At 46.7% G+C, this 22,450-nt stretch overlaps 1 protein-coding gene across 1 annotated transcript in view; it reads right to left on the reverse strand.

Annotated features, from left to right (window-relative positions):
* KCNN4 (potassium calcium-activated channel subfamily N member 4) overlaps positions 1 to 22,450 on the reverse strand; it is a 598,479-nt gene that overhangs the window by 44,213 nt on the left and 531,816 nt on the right. The window contains exon 8 of the mRNA XM_085615741.1: positions 1,266 to 1,433. Coding sequence (XP_085471867.1) covers positions 1,272 to 1,433 — 162 coding nt within the window. The 3' untranslated portion in view covers positions 1,266 to 1,271. The remainder of the gene's footprint in view (positions 1 to 1,265; positions 1,434 to 22,450) is intronic.

A 22,450-nucleotide genomic window follows, 5' to 3' on the forward strand; every position in this document is an offset into this window, starting at 1 on the left:
CATCAGCTGACAACTGTCCGTTGACAGTTGATAGCTGATCACGGAACCGCACTGACGTTTTCGCTCCAGCCGTTCCTGAAGCCTGTGTTGGCGATTACGAATAAAGAACTGAATAACTTCATTCACTGCGTCGAGTGCAGTACTTTACAAAGAGAGCATATCAGCCCTACTGAGTGGTGCTGAGTTTTGGGAAATATGCCGAACACAGCATTGCTCTGTGAAACAGCCCGAATGTCTAAAATGATGCCAATAGCCTACACAATAAAAAAAAAAAGATCAAGGGCAGGGAGACTCCCCGTCGTGCTTTTGCGATACAAGGTATATCCAGGTAGTTTGCGGACAGCAGAGATGTGGCCAATAAGTGGGTGGTTGTATGGCAGGCAAACAAGGGTTGTGGGAGGGTTGAGGGGGACCACACGGGGAGAGCAAGTGACAGTGACGTGCGAAGTTGTGAGGCCATCTGGTAACCATACGTTGCAATGGCCGACCAGGAGTAACCGTGGATATGTTGGGATGGACAACCCAAAGCAACCAATTAGTGAAATCCCCTGGGCTTGAACCAAGCACCCAAAGGCGGGAGAATCAGAACCAATTCATCAATAAAATGCCCTCATTTCTTAATGGCACAACAATGAACAAATGGCAATTCATGGGCATGCCAAAAGCCCACAGAGGACATAACAACCGGTCTTGCAGACATCACATGTGCGCTGCCTAGGTGTGACCTAATGAGGTGGAGTGTCTTGGGAGTGTCTTAGGTCTTAAACATCAATAAAGGTGTTTATGGTATACAGGCATGCCCTCCTGATTTCAGATCTCAGCCCTCTACCACCTCATTCAAAAAACATCAAATGGCTACTCCTGAATGACCATTTACAGCAATAGTCCTGGAGCCATCTTAACCTACTTTCATCTCCTGTTTGACATTCTTTTATACTTTTTGGTCCAAAGTTCTATTGGTGTCTCCTCACGTGCCCTTTTGATTTATTGCTTTTCTGGAACTCTACATGTCCCAAAGTATGGGCTGATTATCCTGGGTCAACATTGCAATTTTGTTTTTCCCTGTGCTCCCCTATGACTTTATTGCTTTTCATGTACCTCACATGATGTTGTACTCATGCTTTTACCTCATTCCACGTACGCTCCTTTGTACAGTGCTCTGATACCGATTCAGGTCATGTTTGCGCTTTATAAAACTTATCAAATAAATGAAAATAAATGCCCGAATTTTTGTAGAAAGCTCTCGGGGAAAGATTCTACAATACCTGTTTCTATTGCGCTGTAGACCCCTGGCAGGACCTCTGCTGCTGAACTGCTTCTGACATGAGACGTGTGATCTCATCCAGTTTTTTGTCCAGGGAATCAATTCTCTTCTCCAAGTCCAAGTAGGTGCAGGTCATGTTGGCGTTCAAGTCGTACATGATCATCTGCATCTAGGTAAAGAGACGTAAGATATTCAGCCGAGAAAGAGACAGCAAGAACTATAGAAAACAGATAGACAGGCCATTATATTAGTCTCTAGCATGTCCAGTAGCGTAGTCCTCCTTTGTATGGTTGCATCTCATTTTCAAACCTGCCTGACCTTCTTGAATACAGTCAATCCTTTTTTTCTCCTCATCCACCTCACTCATTTTTTTCTCTACACCCCTTTTCCTTTCCAAACACTTCTACCCAATTGATAGTGCTTTTCTCACATCCTTCTATCACTTTCGTACACACTGTTGTCTCTAAGGGCCTTATGTACGAACCTTTTTTCCGATCACAACCGAGCTGATTCACAGAATTGTCCCGCTTGTGACCAGAAAAATGCTTTTTACAATGTCCAAAGCCCAAACAGGGATTCAATAACGTGTTACCAAATCGCAATTTGGGTTTTGTGATTCAGTATTTTGAAAGGATGTGTTTAGGGCGTCTCTTCCAAATAACGAATCGCATTGGTATGTCAGAATGTTTTGTGACCGAAATGCAGTCGCAAAACATTTGCACCTACCACCAATTCAAAGTTGGTGGTAATGCATTCACAAATTAGAAGGGGCCCCCAGGGGACCCCTTCCCCTTTGTGAATATTGGGACAACATTTATTAAGAGCAGGTAGTGGCCTGCTCTTAAAAGATGGAAACAAAACTTATAATTTTTTGTTGTTGAAACGCATCCTGTTTTCCTTTAAGGAAAACAGGTTGCATTTCAACAAAAAAATTAAAAACTTGACTCAAAGGCAATCACAGACATTGTGGGCTGCTGACCTCAGCAGGCCACCATCCCTGTGATGACTGTGATTCCTAATGGGTTGCTGATGGAACCAGTACTTTCTGGCTGGCTGAAGAGATGCCCCTAGCCAGGTAGAACGTACCACTCCCTTCAAGGGTGGGTGATCACACGTGCTGCTTAACCTGTGCTCACCCTTGGGTAGCTTGGCACTGAGCAGTCAGGCTTAATCAAAAGGCAATGTGTAATGCAAAGAAAAAGCAGACATTAATGATAAATGCACAGAGCATCACAAAAGAGACTTCACACAAGATTTATGTAAAAACGTTTGTATTAAACACACATATTCATTGTTTATAACATGAACATCAGGTACATTTGGGGATAAAACACATTTGGAATTATTACTAACAGTACCAAGCCCACTCGTATGATTATTATAGCAAACGTATGTACGTGGGGACAATCCCAAATCTTACCCTCCCCACACAGAGAGCACCCTTATGCAATGTGACACGCTGTCCACCCCAGGCCACAGTCCCACACAGTTATGTGGTACACCCCGGGTCTCAACGATATCAACAATATGGTCATACATGAAACAAAAACACTTTTTAGCAGAACTGCGGGCCAGAGCCATGTGGGAAAACCCAATGTCAGATGTGTTGTTCTCTTGGCACCAAATCAACGTATAACGGGGCACCGCTGGGCAGTATTGTGAATCACAGGTGTTCGATACACTATCTCTCTCACTCACACACACTCTGCACAGCTCCATGGTGTGACAGGTAGCCAGCACAGTCTGTACAGAATGCTCTTGCACACATACGCAATCAGCACCCTAATGCAGTGCTACTAGTACCCAGCAAGTCAATGGATAACATCCTCTGCAGACTCTGTGACCCTCCACCGAATAGTTTGTTCCAATTGTCCTATACCCCGGATAGTAAATAACAAACCCCGCCACCCAGACACGAGGCATGTAGCAAGTTCTATTAAGAGGAAGATGTTAAACAAGGGGAGTTTAGCAGCCACTCGGGAAGTTCACCCACAGGCCTCAAAGCACAATGGAGTCATGCAGTCTCTTAACACACTTCTGAACTGTCTCGGAAGTATTCCTTAAACCCAGTGAATCTCTCTCACTAATACCTGCTACCAAGATATCTTCGGGAGGGGCCAGGTGAGAAAAGGCTATTGGTCTCCCACGACAAAGGTAAAAAAAGGAACAACCAATGAATGGGGAGAAACACATGTAAGCCTCTCAGGTAATCCGGGCACAGCGTCTGGTGTGCGCTGTTATGAGTTGCACCAGACACTTCAGATCTCAATCACGATCAGTTACAAATTCTGTACCTACCTGGAAATGAGGCACTATGACGATGCACGTTGAAATGGGGTGCACCAGGCAATTCTAGTCACACACAATGAAGAGTTGCAAATTCTGTTACCTCCCTTGACAGGAGGCACCACGTCTGGCGCACGATGATTAGGCTACACCAGACCAGTCTGGTCACAGTTGCAAGTTAAGCAGAGCCACACGAGGTAGAATGCAACGCAACTCTGGGTACATCTCCCACCTTCGAGGTACCCTGTGAATCAGACACGGCATGCAATGAGCATGCAGTCGGCGTGTCACATGAGAGAGATGCGAAACGATTGACGAAGCAGGTCACTTAGGATCCCGCAACCGGTGAATCTGCTCACCACCAAGACACTTATGAGTGTCAGAGTTCCCGCATTTCAGGAACAACATGCCTTAGATACGGAGTCCAACGATTTCCTTAATGTTGCACAGCTTGGTGTGGAAATAGTAGGTTTTTACCCCTCTGGAATCTAAAGCTTTGCAAAGATTGGATTGGGAATAGTAATGTTACCCCTCCGGAGTCCAGGGATTTACTTACACTTTGCCTACAGTTATACAGAATGCGGTGGGAATAATACATTTAGCCCCTCCAGAGTGCAACGCTTTGCCTACTGTAGCACAAACGGGAGTGATAATAGTGAAGTTTACCCCTCAAAGCCCAGCGCTTTCTCGACTATTGCACAGACTGGAGTGGGAATAGTACATTTTACCCCTCCGGAGTCCAGGGCTTTCCCTACTGTGGCACAGATTGGAGTGGAAATAGTAAATATTACCCCTCTGGTGTTATATTCCAGAGTTAGGCCCACGTAGCGAAGCAGCTCACTTTCTTACATTGTCCTCACAAATAAAAATTCCAGCTGTGACCTTTGGCACACATTTGCACGCATCACAATATTGGATTTGTTTCTCCTAAACTAAACTTGTTTTACATCTAGCTTCGCACAACATTAATACAACGCCCTGAACATCATGTACAAGGCCTCATTTCACACTATGTACAAATATCATCACTATATTCAGCCCCGGTACGGCAGGGCTATCTATATATCCATAACATCACTAATCTATGCTTACACCGCAAAGCTGCTTTCTATTATAAAAGATGAGCATCCCGATAAATTAGTAGAGGAGGTACTTCCGCTGACACCGAGGGTCCTTGCATGCTGAGAAATCACCAAGTAACTGCTACATGTTGGTGCGTTTTCTTGTATATGTTCTTACTTGCCCAATTTGGTACAGACCATGCTGAACAACTTTGAAGAAACTGTGAAGATGTTGTGACAGCTCTGGCCTCGCAAACCTTCCATTTATTCAATTATGTCTCAGACTAAGTTTTCTAGATTACTGTATTAGTAATCAAAATATCCGCAATATGTTGGCGTGTTACTGTTTGATGAATGCTTTTAAACGTAACTTTTACAAATCTGTGTGTAATGTTTTTAATACATGAATAGCCTGTATGTATGACACTACAATACATGCAGAAAAGTCCTGGTTGTAGTAATAAGCATTGGTTTAACATCAATCATATGATCATTTAGATTCGACGTCCGTGGCACATGTTTATTGAAGCCACTACTGGATTAACTTAAATTTAATTTATGAACTCGTCTCCTATAAGTATAATTCCCGTTTCAACCACAACTGTTGACATTGCACTCTCATACAGATAGAGGACACTGCGGGGTAACACACTGCTGAATTCTCATGAGCTGAGCACCATAATTGCTTTCTAGGTAACAAGCGGTATTTCATATACCGCGACGTACTCACACCAGCCTTGCTAGTCTCCGAATCGTTTAGGATTCCGCGCTCCATTACAAGACCGCCTTTAACACTCATTTATTCAGGAATTTGTGGTATTTAATTAATCATTCACTCCGGAGTTGGTTCGCGCACGATAGGCGTCTCCTAGCAACGAACGCTTGACGTAGTTGCTTAAGCCACGTATATCCAATCAGGAATCACCCATTCCCGGCTAGTTTCCCGCACAACGAGCGTCCCCTAGCAACGAACGCATGACGCGGTTGCTCACGCTACGTACTCGCGCCTCATTCAGTCATTTAATTGACAGCGTCTGTCAAACACTCACCGACAGATATCTCTAGAGACAGGACGCTTGCCTGCGCTCGCTCAAACATGAAGTAGTTGCTCCCTGCCGGGCTGACATTTAAGGTGAGCGGAGTTCTTCCCGATCTAGACACCCTGCCCCACTTGATCTAGACACCTCGCCCTACTTGATGGTATTATATAAGACTAAGTTCCCGTTATTTATTTCACAGGACCTCAGTGTGATTCGCTCCTTCTGAGGTTATTAGACTTTTGCTGCCCATGCCCCTTTGCCGCCTTGGAAGAGATTCATTCCCTTTTGCGGGTGAGTCCCTTCTTCATTATCATTATTTCTGCTCACCAAATAAACCTTGAGGTATGGCATGGTTCTGACTGACTTTCACTTGTCCATACAGAACTTCAGGGGGATCACTAATACGACATAGAGGTTACCCAACTCCATGAATTTCCTCCTTTTGAACCAATTTGGAGAGAGAATATATCCTATTACCGGGTGAGTTCACCAGCGTATTTCCGGTAATCCCTTTATTTGACAGCCATTCTAGGGCCATGTCTTATACAGTTTTATTTTCTCAATTAGACTCCTAGCCACGTCTTACAGGAGACAGTTGCTCCTGTTTGCTCATCTGTCTACACCGCCCCAGGAGCTACGTTGGGCTCCTTTTTGGTGAGTTTTCACCTTGCATGCGTCGAATTTACACGGCATCCATATTCTTGAACACTCTTGACCGTATTCCTTACTATTCCATAGGCTGTCACTCCCTGTCCTGATGAAGACCGGTATTGACTAGCTAGTAACGCTACCTTGGGTTGAAACGTCGACATTCTTTCAAGGATCAGTTGAAAAGACTCTGCATAAAGACTTATTCAATCCGTCTGCAGACTGTTTCAAATATTTGTTTTTCTGGCCTTTTTAAATTATCGATACCTCCAAAAATCACACTGTATATATTACGCACCGTTCACCACAGCACTGAGCACTATATGTCACTTTGTCACAAATGTTTCACGGTTATTCTTTGACAGCCATTGTAAGTAGTTATTCATGAATGATGCAATTCATAAAGTTGTTTTGAATACTATTTATGGTCTTTATGTGTGTTCATATAATCAAACCAATGAAGGTTTTTTGCTAGAAGCAATACTGTTTACCCGACAGAACCGTTTGTATCATTTTGAGAAATCACCATGCGGCAAACCTGAAATCCCGTGAGGGGTGTCCAGTTCGTGACTAGGACGGGGTCCTTTGCTCTATCCCATCAGGTAATGGGGTTGGATCGTCCCTTGGGGGAGTCTTGGCTCTGCACCTACACACACTCTAGGTACACTTAGAGTAGGGTTCGCATAGTAGAAGTATGCTAGATTACTGTCTTGTTTATATGCCTGCATATATACAATTATTTAGCACCATGGTAGAACTATATCTACTTTTCATGCTTTTGGTGCTTGTAATCAGGGTCATCAGGTTCTGTCTACTAATCATTGCAGCACACATATTTTATGCAAGAATAACATTGGTTCAATAAATAGTATTGAAAACTTCCCACTGTGTATTCTCTGTATATTTTTCTGGGAATAAGTGAGCACGAGTGACTGAGCGAAAGGTTCCGTATTATTTCCACGATCACTGAGGAATCAGGATTGTCATGTTCAGTGGTTGCCAGAAACCATTTGCTCCCTGGTAGGTTAGAGGGGCTTGCGGTGGCACTAGGAGCTAGCAGGTCTATAGGCCAACATATCCTCCGGGGGTGTCTGGAAGCAGTCTAGACACCAAGCCCGTAGTTAATGTTATTTAGACAATGTGCAGGTACTATGGATTGGTAGGTACTACACATCACTGAAGTACAATGATTTCCCTACTGTTGCACAGACTGGAGTGAGAATAGTAAATGTTACTCCAGTGGAGTACAATGCTTTCTCTACTATTGCACAGACTGGAGTCGAAATAGGAAATGTTAGCTCTCTGAAGTCCGCTTTCCCTACTGTTGCACAGACTGGAGTGAGAACTGAAAATGTTAAATCCTCTTGAGTACATTGCTTTCTCTACTGAGAGTGGGACTAGAGTAGGAATAGTAAATGTTGCCATTCCGGAGTCCAATGCTTTCCCTACTATTACACAGATTGGAGTGGGAGTACTAAACTTAACCCCTCTGAAGCCACTGCTTTCCCTATTGTTGCAAAGACTAGAGTGGGAATAGTAAGTTTTTATTTTCTGAAGTCCAACGCTTTCCTTACTGTTGCACAGACTGGAGTGGGAATAGTAAATAATACCCCTCTGAAGGCCAATGCTGGCCAATGCACAGACTGGAGTAGGAATAGTAATATTTACCTCTCTGGAGTCCAATGCTTTCCCTACTGTGGCACAGAGTGGAGTGGAAATAGTAAACTTTACCTCTCCGGAGTACAATAATTACCCTACTATTGCACAGACTCAAGTGTGAATAGTAAATTTTGCCCCTCCATAGTCCAACACTTTCCCTACTGTTTTTAAAGACTGGAGCAGGAAAAGCAAATGGTACCCCTCTGACGTCCCACGCTTTCCCTACTGTTGCCCCAACTGGAGTGGGTATAGTATTATTCCGAGATTTTTATATTTTTTTATGCTACTAAAATATATATATTTGTTTATTTTTATAATTTTATAATATTTGTACATATATGTTTATATTTTGTATATTAAAGAAACAATAAAAACAATATTTATATTTCTTTCATTTTGTTATTTAGTTAATATATTGGTTTAGATTTATTAATATGTGTATGTTTTATTTAATACTTTATGATGTATTAATACTTTTATGTGTTATGCATTTAATTTACAATATAATACGGTTAGATATTAAAATATTTAAGAATTACTATTTTAAACTATATATTTATATATATTTTTAAAATAATCTTTTTGCATGCTTTTAAATAATAGTGTAAAGCAATTTTTAAAAAATATATATTTTGGTACCTAAGTATAAGGAAACAATATTTTTGAAATCAATATCAATATTTTTGACTCAAGATTTATGTCCCTGATATTGTTGGAATCGATATTCTGTCAGAGATCCCCATCTGTGATTATGGCAAAGTCGGTAAAGTGGTGCTAATGTGTGTGATTGTGAATAAATCGAAATTTGGCCACTATGCGACCACTCTGCCTTGCTTTATTTAGTTTTTTTCTTCGTATTTTGATCCTTTCACTCTCGTCCCGAGGCTGCACTTTGGAATGTATAAATAACACTATTGAGCACAATCCTTCATTAAACAATACATGCATTACTTCATTTTGTCACGGACAACACTGCACAGCAAGTGCTTTGGGAGATTTCCGGTTCGCTGTAGGATTACGCCTGTAATGCAATTTTTTACACAAACCCAACAAGGGAACAATACTCGCTTTCCTTCCACTTCACCCAACCCCACAAAGAAATTTAGCAAAATACAGAGCAGTGCAGAGGTTTCCAATGGAAGATTTTATCACAAAGACATGGCTGGGTGTCCTCTTGAAGGGCAGGAGAGGCTCCAGAACAAAATGCAAATATGATTTACACCTGCAGTAAAGACTTGTTGATGTCCAGAGGACACGGTGCATCTGAGGAGCACGAGGATATGCTTGGACGGGCAGGGACATGATATGCTATAAATAAAGCTTACCTGCACCTGGGGTGTCGCAGACTTGACGCGATAGCAAAGACCGCAGCCAGGAGAATGGAGTATAGGGATAATAGCGAGACATGGAGGAGGGGTGAGATTGGCGAGAAAAGACGAGGCAGAGAGATAGAAATGATCAGAAAGTGAGGAGAAGAAAGTAAAGGAGGAAGGAAAGGGTTAGCACGTGAATGGAGGGGCTGGGGAATCGGCGGACGGTAAAAGAGAATAGAAAAAGAATGGAGGGAGTAGCCCTTCTGGGAAATGCAGGCATGTACTAATGAAATTACAACAGCCCCAGTGAGAAGTGCTGACTCTCTCATGCAGTACAGCTGATCTCCTAACAAGTGCTGACACCGTCTTATTGTATGCCATGCAGACTTTCAGGGTGCACTTTAGTTAGAAGAACACACATTCCATAGCCTTCGAACTGTCTGACCCCTTCACTTGCTAATTCTGAGAATTTGCGTGCATCTGTCCTACAGCACGGCTCGGATGCAACTCTTGGCTTGGCTGTAATAAGAAAAATAGTCATGGACTGCGGGAGGGGGCATGAGAAGAAAATAGTGTTTGAAGTAAAGGGGCCAGTAACCATGGAAGGATACAAATGACGACATGGCCATCATGAGACGGGACTAACAAGTCTAAAACCAATCGGAAGGCAGCATTTAGGACCTAAGCTAATGAAAAAGATGGACGGAGAGTGGGCGGAGCTTCCACGCTATACTGAATACTGCACGCCTCGCAAAGCGAGCAGCGCATGTGCTGCAATGCTAGGGTGACCTAAAAAGGAATCAGTTTCACAAAGTAACACTTTGTCATTCTTTCCTCTAACAAGGGTAAACCTGGGTTGGGAGTTACATGATTGTTCCCAATCAATCCAAATCCTAATTACCTCCCCAACCTGGCAAGGGGTTTGGTTGGAAATCCATGTAGTCCGACTCTCTGTAGAGTCCAAAGTCCTGACATAGGGCCTAATTACAAATTTGGCGGTACCATGGGACGCCAAACCCATGGTAGCAGTCCCTGAACCACCAGACTGGCGGTCCACGCACCATATTACGACTACGGTGGTGAGACTGCCACAGGTCCGCCACTACGACCAGGATCTTTGATCCCGTGTGTTGTGTCGAGTGAGTGCCTGAATCACTCGACTGCACCGACACGCATGAGGGGTCAAAGGGGTGGCCTATATTTATGAATAACGACAGGAGTCGATAGTGTGGTCTACTGGGTATCGCCCTCGTACGCCCAACTGCCCTTATGTACGAGCCTACCCCTTTTATTATCACTGGGGTCTCCTGACCCATACGCTGCGTACCCGTTGCGTCATGGTCACAGCACAACATTCCTCCCCAACAAACAACAAACCAATATAAGTTCGCAAACACAGCGCCTACTCATGCGTAGCATTTTCTAACAATTTCTGGCGCACTCGGAACAGCATTTACTTATGCAATTGAGAACAGTCTTACGTGAAATAATCTCGCAAACGGCGAGTGGGCTCCAGATTCTCTCGCAGGTGGTACTGGGACCTGCCACGCCCCAGAGTCTCTCTTGCTTCCGCACCAGACGTCACCTCACCTCGATCATTCCTGGAGCTGCCACGCTCCTCTTCCGACGTTTCACTCACTGGCCCTTCGTCAGGAGTCGAAACACTGTCAGGGGCTTCAACACGACCTCCAGCTTGGGATGTCTCTGATATCTGGTCCCTGGTGGCATCAGTCGGTGCCAGGGCACCTGGGCAGGGATCCACCCTGGATGGCTCAGGCGGTGAAGCGGCCTGCTGGTATTTCTTGAAGTACGACACCTTTCTGGCTACTGTTTCTCTTCCTCAGGCCGCGATGATTCGGGTACCCTTAACGTTCACAACAGTCCACGGGCTCTTTTCATAAAGCAATCGAAACTTGCCGCTGGTTATCCTGTTTTTGAGCACCAGGTCACCTTTTGCAAGCTGCATGGGTTGCTCACTCCGCCCTTGAATGACTTGAGCGTGGGCCCGTAGACGTCGAGCATCTACTTGAGAGTCATCAAGCATCTCGGGGCGCCACTGGGGTGATGTGGAATTGAGTCTGTGATTACTGTCCCCATGAGCAGATGGGCCAGGGCTACTCCAGTGGTGGTGTGGGGCGTCTGGCGGTAGCTTCGTAGAAACTTGAAGATGGCCAACTCTACTGACTGCCCCTTGTCATGAGCAATGCGTATTACTTTGTTTAATGTCCGCATAAACCTTTCCACCTCCCCATTCACTTGCGGCCATCTTGGGGTAATTCTCCGGTGTTGAATACCCAGCGCAACGAGGTAGGTAGCCAGTTCTTGCCCTTGGAAGGGGGGTCCAATGTCTGTCCTCAGCTCTTGTATGAGACCGTGAGTCGCCATGACTTTCTCAAGTTTTGGGATCACTTCGGCGGCACTGGGCGATGCTATGATCTCGACTTCAGGGTATTTGGAGTGATCATCAATAGCTACAAACATGTATAGGCCATCAGGGAGGCTGCCAAAGTCTAAGCTGCCACCTGACCAGGGCAACCGAGGTCTCGGTTCGGCAATTATTGGGGCTGGACGTGGGAAGTCTCCGGTCACTTGGCATGACGAACAGGAGTGGACCGTGGCTTCTACTAGTGCTCGTCCATGAGGGGGAACCATACCTTGGTTCGGAGCCTCGACTTCGTCTTGACCATCCCCTGGTGACCAATGTGGGCTAGCTGAACAACTCGGGCTGTTAGGGCCGTTGGGATTACCAGTCGATGTCCCCTCAGCAGACATCCAGTTGTATCCTCAGTGAGCTCATTCCAGACGTGGTACAAGCTGTCCATGATGCGCTGGGCGTCTACCGTCAGTATTTTCCATTCTTCTTTGGCCCTGTGCCAGTTGCCATGTTTTAGAGCTTCTTTGGCCCGTTGTAAGCTGTCGTCCTTGTTTGTCTCCTCACGGAGGTCTTCCATGGAAAGTGGAATGAGACAAAACCGGGCTGTGATGCACCTGACGTATTCCTTTCTGTCAGCTGCATCTTCTTTCTCCTGCTCCGTGGCTGCTCTTGGGTAACGCGATAGATAGTCTGCAGGATTCCTGGACCCTGGCTGATACTCCACCCGGCAGTTTTAATTTTGTACCTGCAACCTCCATTTTTTAAATCCGGGGCGCCGGTTTGGTGGATGTCCCCGAGAAGAGGGCCACTAGGGGCTTGTGATCAGTCGCCACCACAAATGGCTTGCCATATACATAGAGATGGAAGTGGCGGCACCCCCAATGTATGGCAATGGCCTCCTTCTCTATCTGGGAGTACCTCAGCTCTGTGTCCATGAGGGATCTGCTGGCAAAGGCTACTGGGGCCCAGTCTTTTTCCGGGTGCTGTTGTTGTAGTAACATGGCACCTAGTCCAGTCGGACAGCGTCCACTGCAATCAAGGTCATCTTCCCCGGATCAAAGAACGCTAGCGTGGTCGCCTCCGAGAGTGAATCCTTGATGTCCCTAAAGACCTTGGCTTGTTCCTGGTCCCACTTCCAGGGAGTGGAGTCCTTTGTGAGTTCTCTCAGTGGTTGGGTGAGTGTTGTGAGGTCTCGGATGAACCGCCCACAATAGTTCACCATACCAAGTAAACTGCGGACCTCGGTGACATTGGCGGGGGCTGCAGCATCCTTAATATCCCGGACCTTTTCAGGATCTGGATTGACTCCCTCAGTAGAAAAGGTGTAGCCAAAGAACTGTAGTTTCTTCTTTAGAAATTCGCACTTCTCCCGGTGGAGAGTGAGTCCGGCATCCAGTAGTCGGCGAAGAACCTGAGTCAGGATTGAGTTGTGTTCCGGGATGGTCTTGGCGTGCACCATAATGTCATCGCTGACGTTGATGACTCCCGGTATGTCCATAATTAGTTTGTGTATTATGTTTTGAAACACTTCTGCCGCACTGGACACCCCAAAACTTAGGCGGGTATATCTTCGAAGACCAACGTGAGTTGAGAACGTGGTAATATTGCGGGATGCCTCATCCAGCACTAGCTGATGGTACCCAGATCTCAGGTCTAACTTGGAGAACCAACAGGCCCCGGCCATTTCCCCTATCAGGTCATCTATGGTCGGGGTAATGTGACGCTCTCTTTTGATGGCCGCATTTGGCAGCCTCATGTTTACGCAGATTCTAACTGCTCCTGGTTGCTTGGGCTTCCTGGTGACAACAATTGGGGGGACCCATGGAGTGGGCCCCGTTACCTTTTCAATAATGCGAGCCGCTTCTAGCTTTTTCAGTTCTTCCTCCATCAGAGGACGCAAGTGGAAAGCTATTCGCTGGTGGCGTAGAGCCACAGGTTGTACAGTGGGGTCGATATGGAGATGCACCTCTTTCTCTTTGCCTTTAAATTTCCCAATTCCTTCAAATACATTTTAGAATTCCGCTAAGATGGGCTGGACTGATTCCTGGTGCACTCCGAATGCAAATGTCACGACTCCCAAGTCTTCCGCAGCTCGGCATCCTAATACCATGCCCTGCCCATCCTCCGTAACGTACACGTTGGTGTTGATGGAGTGCGTGCCATGGGAGATTAGGGTCCTGAATCGACCCCGTATCCTCCGGGGTGTGTCTTGACCATAGGCGAATACGGTGATTGCTATAGGGTGTAGCGTTGGCGCAGGAGTCATGGTTTCATACAGAGCAGAGGCCATGATGTTGATTGTGGCACCTGTGTCAACCACGGCCATGACGTCTTGAGGGCCCACCCGGATGTTACATTGGGGCAGTCGTCGCGCCTTCCCGGTTGTCGTTCCAATCATGGGCACTTTATGTACCACCCGCTCTTCCTCGTCATCATCATCCATATCACTGGGCTCTCTCTCGCCTTCTGGTACCATGTTGACCACCTGTCAGGGTTTCCGATACCTCTTGGACCTGCAGACCTTTTCAAAGTGATTGAAGCGCCCACATCCAGAGCATCTTTTGCCCTTTGCTGGACATTCTGCTGCTTTGTGGGGTGGTCCTCCGCAGTGCCCACAGGTTTTCGCCTACCCTGAAGACGCGGTTCCCGCTTCTTTCTTGTTCCACCGGGTCGCTGGCCGGGTCGTGACAGCATTCACCGGTTTCGTCTTGACTGGTGACTGGAGGGCCGCTTCCATGTGGGCCCCTCGGGCCTTGGACAATTCTTTGGTGCGTCCCAACGTCAGTATGTCTGCTGGCGGCTTCCCAGACTCTTCTAGAATCTATTTGTGGAGCTTGGCAGACGCACAGCCCTGAATGATCTGTCCCCTAATCTCTTCCATTTTGTCGCGGAATCCGCACGTGGACACTAAATTCTTAAGTCGGGCATGGAAGGTGTCCAGGGATTCTTCTGGGAGTTGACGCGGTTCGTAGTCCTGATTAGCCATCGGTTCAAAGTATCCGTTGTGAGCATTTATCAGTGTGTGGTGAGTTCTCGGCATAGCCTCTGCGAGTGTTTTGGTGATATTGTGTATGTGCTTGCCCCCTAGATGTAATACCATGGCTCTTTTCTGATCCTTATGGACCTTAGTGGCCTCGAAGAAAATGAGTAAGCGTCCCACCCAGTCTTTCCACTTTGGTGAAAGTGAGGAAGGGGAACCTTCCACTATGAAGGGCTCTATCGGGGGAATCGTGGACATGGTTACCCACTGCTGCCTTATATTGTGTCCCTCCTGACACTGGTGCTTTTCACTTTTGTTTACCAGCACTGCTGGTGCTCACTGCTCTGCAAGCTGTTCTTACTTTCCCCCAGAACACATAAGTATGTGCTTAATATCCTCTCTCTTTTTATTTGGTAAAAGAGTTCACGCAGACTTGCCTCCTGCAGCCCTCTTGCTTGATATGCATGTATATTCCTATATTAGCAGCATAGATGCCTCTCGCAGCCTGTGCTTATCAGCTCCTTGCAGCAGCCTTCTTCTCACGGGCTTTTCTCCCCCTGCGCCTGCAGGACTGACTGCTGATCGCAGTCGTGGGCGTCGGGAGCACAAGACCGTTTACGAGCGTCTCACACGCGGCAGGCAGGCCTGATGACTGCAGCGTAACAGCGGCTCACCTCAGCAGACGTGGGCAGTTCGGGTCCAATTCATGACGTGCCGCAGCACCGGCTAGGACCGCTCCACCTCAGGCTGAAGACCACCGTACTCCTGTGGTCCGGTGACCCGTGACACGAGCACCGCAAGGTCGGTGGGAGACCTTCGCAGCCGCTACGCGATGCGAGAATGGAGCACGCCCACCCTCGTCGCCAGCTGTTGTCGGGTGAGTGCCTGAATCACTCGACTGCACCGGCACGCATGAGGGGGTCAAAGGGGTGGCTTATATTAATGAATAACGACAGGAGTCGATAGTGTGGTCTACTATCGCCGTCGTACGCCCAACTGGCCTTACGTACATGCGTACCCCTTTTATTATCACTGGGGTCACCTGTCCCATACGCTGCTTGCCTGTTGCATCATGGGCACAAAACAACACCCGTGGTGGTGGCGCATCAGTCAGAGGCCATAATATGTTGGTGATGCAGCTGCTGCACTGCTAAGGATATTATGAGTTTTCTCACTGCTCTCCTTTTCATGGCGGTGAGTCTGCCCTGAAAAGGGTGGTGGTGAGGAAACTAAGAAGGGCCTGCTGGTGCCTCTGTGCACGGGGGTGCATGCAGGGGGGCACATGGTGTGTCTCCCTATCTGTATGCAGCCCCATGTTCCTGTGCAGGGGGGTGCACAGGGACATGGGAGTTCCTAAGGCTCACCTCCTGGGACCGTCAAAGCACTGACCCCTCGAACCAGGTGAAAAGTCCTAATCTGGCGGACAGGCAGCAGACGGCTTTGACTTTCCTCTGCAGACAAATTGTAACATATCTTGTATTTTCTTGAGGTATCCCTCGTCTACCTAAATCGGGAGGCTTGAAACATATATAACAAGCATGGGAGTGCATTTATTTTAATGGTGTTCATCTTATCCACCCATGATATCATCACATTACCCCAGATGTTTAAGTCTTAGCTGATGTCGGCAAGCATAGGGGTAATTTGCTTGAAATAGTTAATCCATGCTCTTAGTGATTCCTACCCCTAAATAGTTGATGGATTTCTTGGCCCAGGGAAAGGGGAAGTCTTTGTTTAAAGAGGCCACCTCAGCCACAGACAAAGGTTACATTTAGAGTTTTGGATTTATCATTATTGATCTTGTAGCCAGAGATTGGCTCAAAAAAATGCAGAAGGGCTGTCGCTACTGGGAGGGACAATTGTGGTGACGCCTCAAGGTCAGCAAGATGTCTGCATAAAGGAAAGAGCGTAATCTCTCGGGCACCAAATTTAATACACTCTACAGTTGTGTGTTTCCTTTAGGGCCCACTTAATTCTCCCTTATTTTAGCCTGACTTCAAGTTGTAGACAGCTTTTGCTTTGCAAATGTTACACACAGCACGTTGTTTTTGTGCCACAATGTTGTCTTATAAATACACCGCACAGGTTTTATAATTCAGTTCATTTCCTGGGACTCCGACTGAACACTTCGTACAAGGTCAATCAACAACAGGGCCTGTTTTTGCTGTGTTCGGTCAGTACCAGTCGCGGCCCATGCAGGTGAGCTCGGTGGGGAGGGGCAGCGGGGAGTAACAAACAACGGAATAGGGAAAATAAAAAATAAATAAATAAAACCACTTACCTTGCACTTGCGGCATCACGGAGGCGGTGAGCACAAGGTAAGTGGTTTTATTTATTTATTTATTTTCCCTAAATCTGGACTTTTCTAAAGTGCAAACTACTCACCCCTAAGGGTTTCAAGGTACGTGGGGCCGTCGGGGAGATTTAGGGCCATATGTAGGAAGCCTAATACCGGTCGGTAACGGCCGATTTTCGGTAAATATACCGTTACCGACCGGTATTTAGGCTTTTGCTATGTAGGGGGATCATTTCCGGATTCGGTAAATACCGAATCCTGAAATGAGATGTAGGGGGAGTGTGTCGTGGGTGTGGGGATTCGTTATTTACCACCAACTAAAAGTTGGTGGTAAATGACGAATAGGTGTAAAAATGCATTTTTGTGCACTTTGAAGTGTGCAATGTGGCAGACATACATGCCCTTAGGGCATGTATGTGCGCCACATGTGCACACATGGACGAATCAGGGGTGCAACAGGGTGTCAATGTGACACCCTGCCACCCATGATGATGCCTCCCCCATTACCGATTCGGTATTTACCGATTCGGTAATGGCAACTGGCTTCCCATTCATTCCTATGGGCCTCCAGGCCCATAGGAATGAATGGGAAGCCAGTTGCCATTACCGGATCGGTAAATACCGATTCTAAAATACCGACACTTACCGATTCGGTATTTTTTTACCTACATTACATTTACCGATTCATAAATACCGAATCGGTAAAAATCGGTATTTAAGAATCGGTAAATGTAATTTACCTACATATGGCCCTAAGTGAGCTACTGCCCAGAGTCACAAGGTGCTGAGCTGCCGCCGGCGATCGAACTGTGTGCCCCACTCTCTGGAGTCAGCCACTCTAGTTGCTGCGCCACACCTCTCGTCGTGTGTCACTTTCACCCCCCCCAATTCACTGCGCTTACCTGCATGGGCCGCCACTGGTCAGTACCACAGCTTGGCACTTGGACACAACACTGAAAGACAATCCGCTATTTTCAGTAAAGCATCTCTTATATACACAGAGGTTTGCCCTTTGCATTCAGAGGGAAGAATTCTTTCAGAGAGAAAGGTCCTGAGACAAACATACAAGCTTTGTACAACCTGCGATACAGACTACCTAACTACAAATGCCATGAATGAAGGCTAGTTCTAATCCCAGAGATCTCTGATATATCATTGTGCCCATACAGTGAGGATAAGCTGAGGCAGATATATCAGTTACCATGATAGGGCTTCTCATTGTGTATCGTTTATTTTTACTGCTAATTGCTCTACTAGCATGCATATGTTTTCTAATTGCAGCCCAAATACTTCATAATAGAACACAACAGTTTCAATAAATATTGTTAACTTACCTGGTGTCTTTATTTTGTTTATTATGGACATGCATGAGTGACAAAATGAAAGGTGATCACCTTTTTTCACGGTTCCCTGGAAGTGTTGTGTTCTGGGGTGCAGTTCTGGGGTGACAGTTTACCTGTTACTCTGGGAAGGTTACGAGGTAAGGCACTATGAGCTAGTCGGATTTGGGCCCATGGGTACTGATGTGGCATGGTGACTCAGTCCCTACATTATGACGTCCTGTGGACCCAGGCTTAGTTCTTTTTTCAAGACGGAATCCCTGCAACTCTACTTCCTTGGACTGACGGATGTGACATGTTATAGTCTGTATGATAAGGGCAAACAGGAGTGTTAGGCGAAGGGCATCCCTGGCTCGTGCCCCAGTGCAGCCTGAAGACATGGGAGGTTTGACCATTGAGCTTGACCCAGGCTGTGGGGCACGTTTAGCTGTACAAAATCATATTTAAAAAGCAGGGTTCAATTCTCATTGTGCTGGGGAGCCAGGCAGTTGAAGGCTTTTTCTGCATCCAGGAATGAAGTGTAGCCTTTTCAACCAGGTGAACTGTGGCCCTTATGTTGTCATGTGTCTCGCCCCCCTGCATGGATCCACTCTGCTCCGAATAGGCCAGAGAGGGGTGCACCAGCAGGGCACAGCTCAGAATCTGCCACTTCTGCTAAGAATAGGTGAGGGGGATGAGGTTGGGGCATGCGGGAGTTGCCGGCAGATTTCCAGGTTATTGAAAGTGATGATTCTGACGTGAGACAATGGAGACTGACTTTGTCTTTTTGTCTGCACCAGTCTATTTCTCTACCATCTACCGGGCTCACTGTCATGTATCCATTCATCTCTCTTTATTAGAGGTGCACAAGCTAATATATTAATTAGCAGGTAGAACCAGCCGGAGATGAGCCAAGCGTATACGAGCCAATTGGCGAGCTGTGAAAATGATCGGCATGTTAATCATACAGTAAACATGATGTAAATGTGCGATAATGTCTCTTCAGAATTCAAAAAAGTGCATTTCTTTAGCGCGTCACCTCAGTACACAAGATTATAGCACTGAATTGAGAGGAAGTTATTAAAAGTGCTTGTTTTAAGCATGAGTTAAAACACTGTCGCTCCTCCCGCCCGACAGCAATGCCATTTATGAACTAAGAGGTGTCAGTTGCCATGAATACCCCGAATGTTGCCTAGAGTCTTATATTTAGAGTAACATTAAAATCAAGTTAATTAAACACAAGAAGTTATTGTACAGCACGCATCTTGAACTCGCATATTTCAGGGTGGCAATAATAAAGATGAAAACGAAAGTGCCGGCAGGCAAGAAAACACGAATAGGGGTGGGGGGGTGCTGTGGAGGGTGAGAAATCACAGATTGAGGGAGTGGGCGGTGGGGTGGGGAGACAGGGAAGAAAATAGTGTTAAGAAAGGGGCCAATAGCTGTGGAAGGATACAAATGATGAATGAGGAGGGACTAAAAAGCCTCAAACCAATTGGAAGGCAGCATTTAAGACAAAAGCCAATGGGCAGAGAGTGGGCGGAGCTTCCACGAAGCTTCCACACTACAATATATACTGCATGCCTCGCAAAGTGATGGCAGCGCATTCGCGCTGCAACGCTAGGCGAGACCTAAAAGAAATTAGTGTTAGGAGTAAAGGGGCCAATAGCCGTGGAAGGATACAAAAGATGAATGAGGAGGGACTAACAAGCCTCAAACCAATCGGAAGGCAGCATTTAAGACAAAAGCTAATGAGCAGAGAGTGGGCGGAGCTTCCAGGAAGCTGCCACACTACAGTACATACTGCATGCCTCGCAAAGCGATGGCAGCGCATTCGCGCTGCAACGCTCGGCGAGACCTAAAAAGGATAAGTTGTGCTTGATTAAATTGGATACTCCTCAATGCTTAGTATGGGCAGAGGCAAAAAAGAGTGAGATATGCCTGAATCTCTCCTGATCCTTTTTCAATAGGGGTGTCACCTGCAGGCATATAATATCTGGCTGCTGATCGCTAAGATCCTTCTAGACCACTTCCCTCTTGTTGGCGGCATTAGGGCCCTTAATATGTTGAGATGTAACATTCATCATTCATGTTGGGTTAGGGGAGACAGGGGAGTTAGGGGAGACAGGGAGTGGATAGGCTGTCTGGCACTTTAGTTAAGTAGTGACCGTTTCTTCACATTCCCTGTGTTGAACAAAAATTAACTTAACCCAGCAAAACAGGTGTATATCAAAATAAGTCCCTCTACACAAGCCCCCTGGCCACAGTTGGGTCCTAATTCCTTGGCCATCAAAAATAGGAATGCAAGTAGAGGGGACTGGGTCATGAGCCCACCAACTGGTAATGAAGTCAGTATCACCAGTAGACAGTCCGGAGGTCCACCGGCTTAAGTCGTTCTTGATCCTCCGAATCCTGCCGTGTGGCAGTGCAGCTCCACGGGTGACTCCACCCACATGTCTCCTGTTTCTTCCGAGATGATCGACCGTCTGGTCTTCAGGCTCTGTGATTCACAACTATCAAAGGGCCTTGGCTCTCTCCAACACTTTTTCCTTCTTATTAAAAACAAATTATCGGAAGGCGCAACTCCAGCGATACTTCACACTGTCTTCTTACAGCTTCTGAGTGATCGGCCTGAATTCTGCTCTTCGTTGTCGAGTAGCCTGCGCTACATCTTGATAGATGAGGCATGTGTATTCTTGGAATGTGACATTGCCAAGCTTCAGGGCTTTTTTTAAGGACTACCTCAGTTTCTGAGTAGTAGCAGAATTTAGCCAAGACGTCTTTGGTCTTTGTTGATGGCCCATCTGACTCGGACCAGCCCTGTGCTCCCTTTCGAAGCACACTTCACTGTGTTCATCCCCAGCATTTCCGTAAAGATAGCTATCTCAAAGGCATTCACATTAGGCTCTAGGATGCCATCACTCAGGTCTAGTATCCACAAATTCTCCTTCTGAGAGCAGCTCTCGAAGTCCTCCAATTTATTCAAGGCTGACCTCAGTTGACGATATACCGTAGAGGCAAGAGAACACATAGCAAATTGTTTTCCCCGCAGAGCCTTACATCTGGTTTCAACCTCCATGATGGGTTGGCCCACAGAGTCAATGTCTGTATGAAGTTGCAGTATTTTGAAGTGTAGTCTTTTGTCAATGTCCTGATGGAATTTATCTCCCAGTTTATCACACACCACAAACGTGCGAAGCTGTCCATCAGGTCTTTTTGGATATAGACATGTTTTCCAGCCTACGCCTGGCTCTTGTGCCCCAGAAGTGTCCACGTCCCTGGTATCTGGTATCCATGAGGAGCAGGCATGATGGAGAGGAGAACATGGTGCCGAGAGAGCTTAACCTATTGTGAGTCTCCCTCAGATGGCTCCTCCAGTGCTGGCCAGACCCCTAGTAACGCTCTCATTACTCTTGTGGGATTTATTGTGGGGCTGCTGACTGCCTGGATGAAGGGATCCTAAGAGCTGTCGGTAGATCCTCCTGTGGGGGAAAGGATTTGCTGCTCTGCTGTGTGTTGCCATGCAGAGGGCTGGGTTGACTCATCCCACACCCGTTAGATGTTTAGCGCCAGGCGTCCAAGAGAGATCTTGGGCACAACCTTGCATTCCCCATGCGGCTGCAGGGTTGTGTGGGTCTTCCTGCCATGGTGTTCCAGGGCCAGCTCATTCTGAATTGTCAGAGCTCACCCCACCTGCCCGCCAATATGGCTTTTGCTTCCCAAATTCGTAGCCTCCGCCTAATCCGCTTGTTGGAGTAGATTACTCTGCACTACGCCCAGCTCCTCCTCTGCCAGCCCCGGGTTGCAGGAGCGTTTTCCATCCGATAATGATGCGGTGTTGGAATTTCTTTTCTTCCAGGCAATCCCCCGTTCAAGAGAGGGTCCCTGGCATCTGTGAGGTGAAGCGGCGCCTCCAGGCAATCGAGTCAAATTGAAAAAGAGAAAGAATAATACAGGCCGGGAGCCAAGATGGAATGCGTCCAGCTAAAATGCCATCTTGGTGTTGCCCCCCAGAGAGTTCATTTTTACTTACCATCAGGTGTTTGTGTGTCTCCTTAGCTGCTGGGGGTCCATGGATCCTTGAAGCGGGAACACTGTTCTTTCCTACCTTGAGTACTCGAGTACTTAAACAATAAACTGAAGGCATGTTTGTGTGCTGCACACACCCACCTATCTATCGTTCATCCTCTTGCTTTTTCACCCCACTCTC

Source organism: Triturus cristatus, chromosome 7, assembly GCF_964204655.1.
Source record: "Triturus cristatus chromosome 7, aTriCri1.1, whole genome shotgun sequence".
Classification (NCBI taxonomy): domain Eukaryota; kingdom Metazoa; phylum Chordata; class Amphibia; order Caudata; family Salamandridae; genus Triturus; species Triturus cristatus.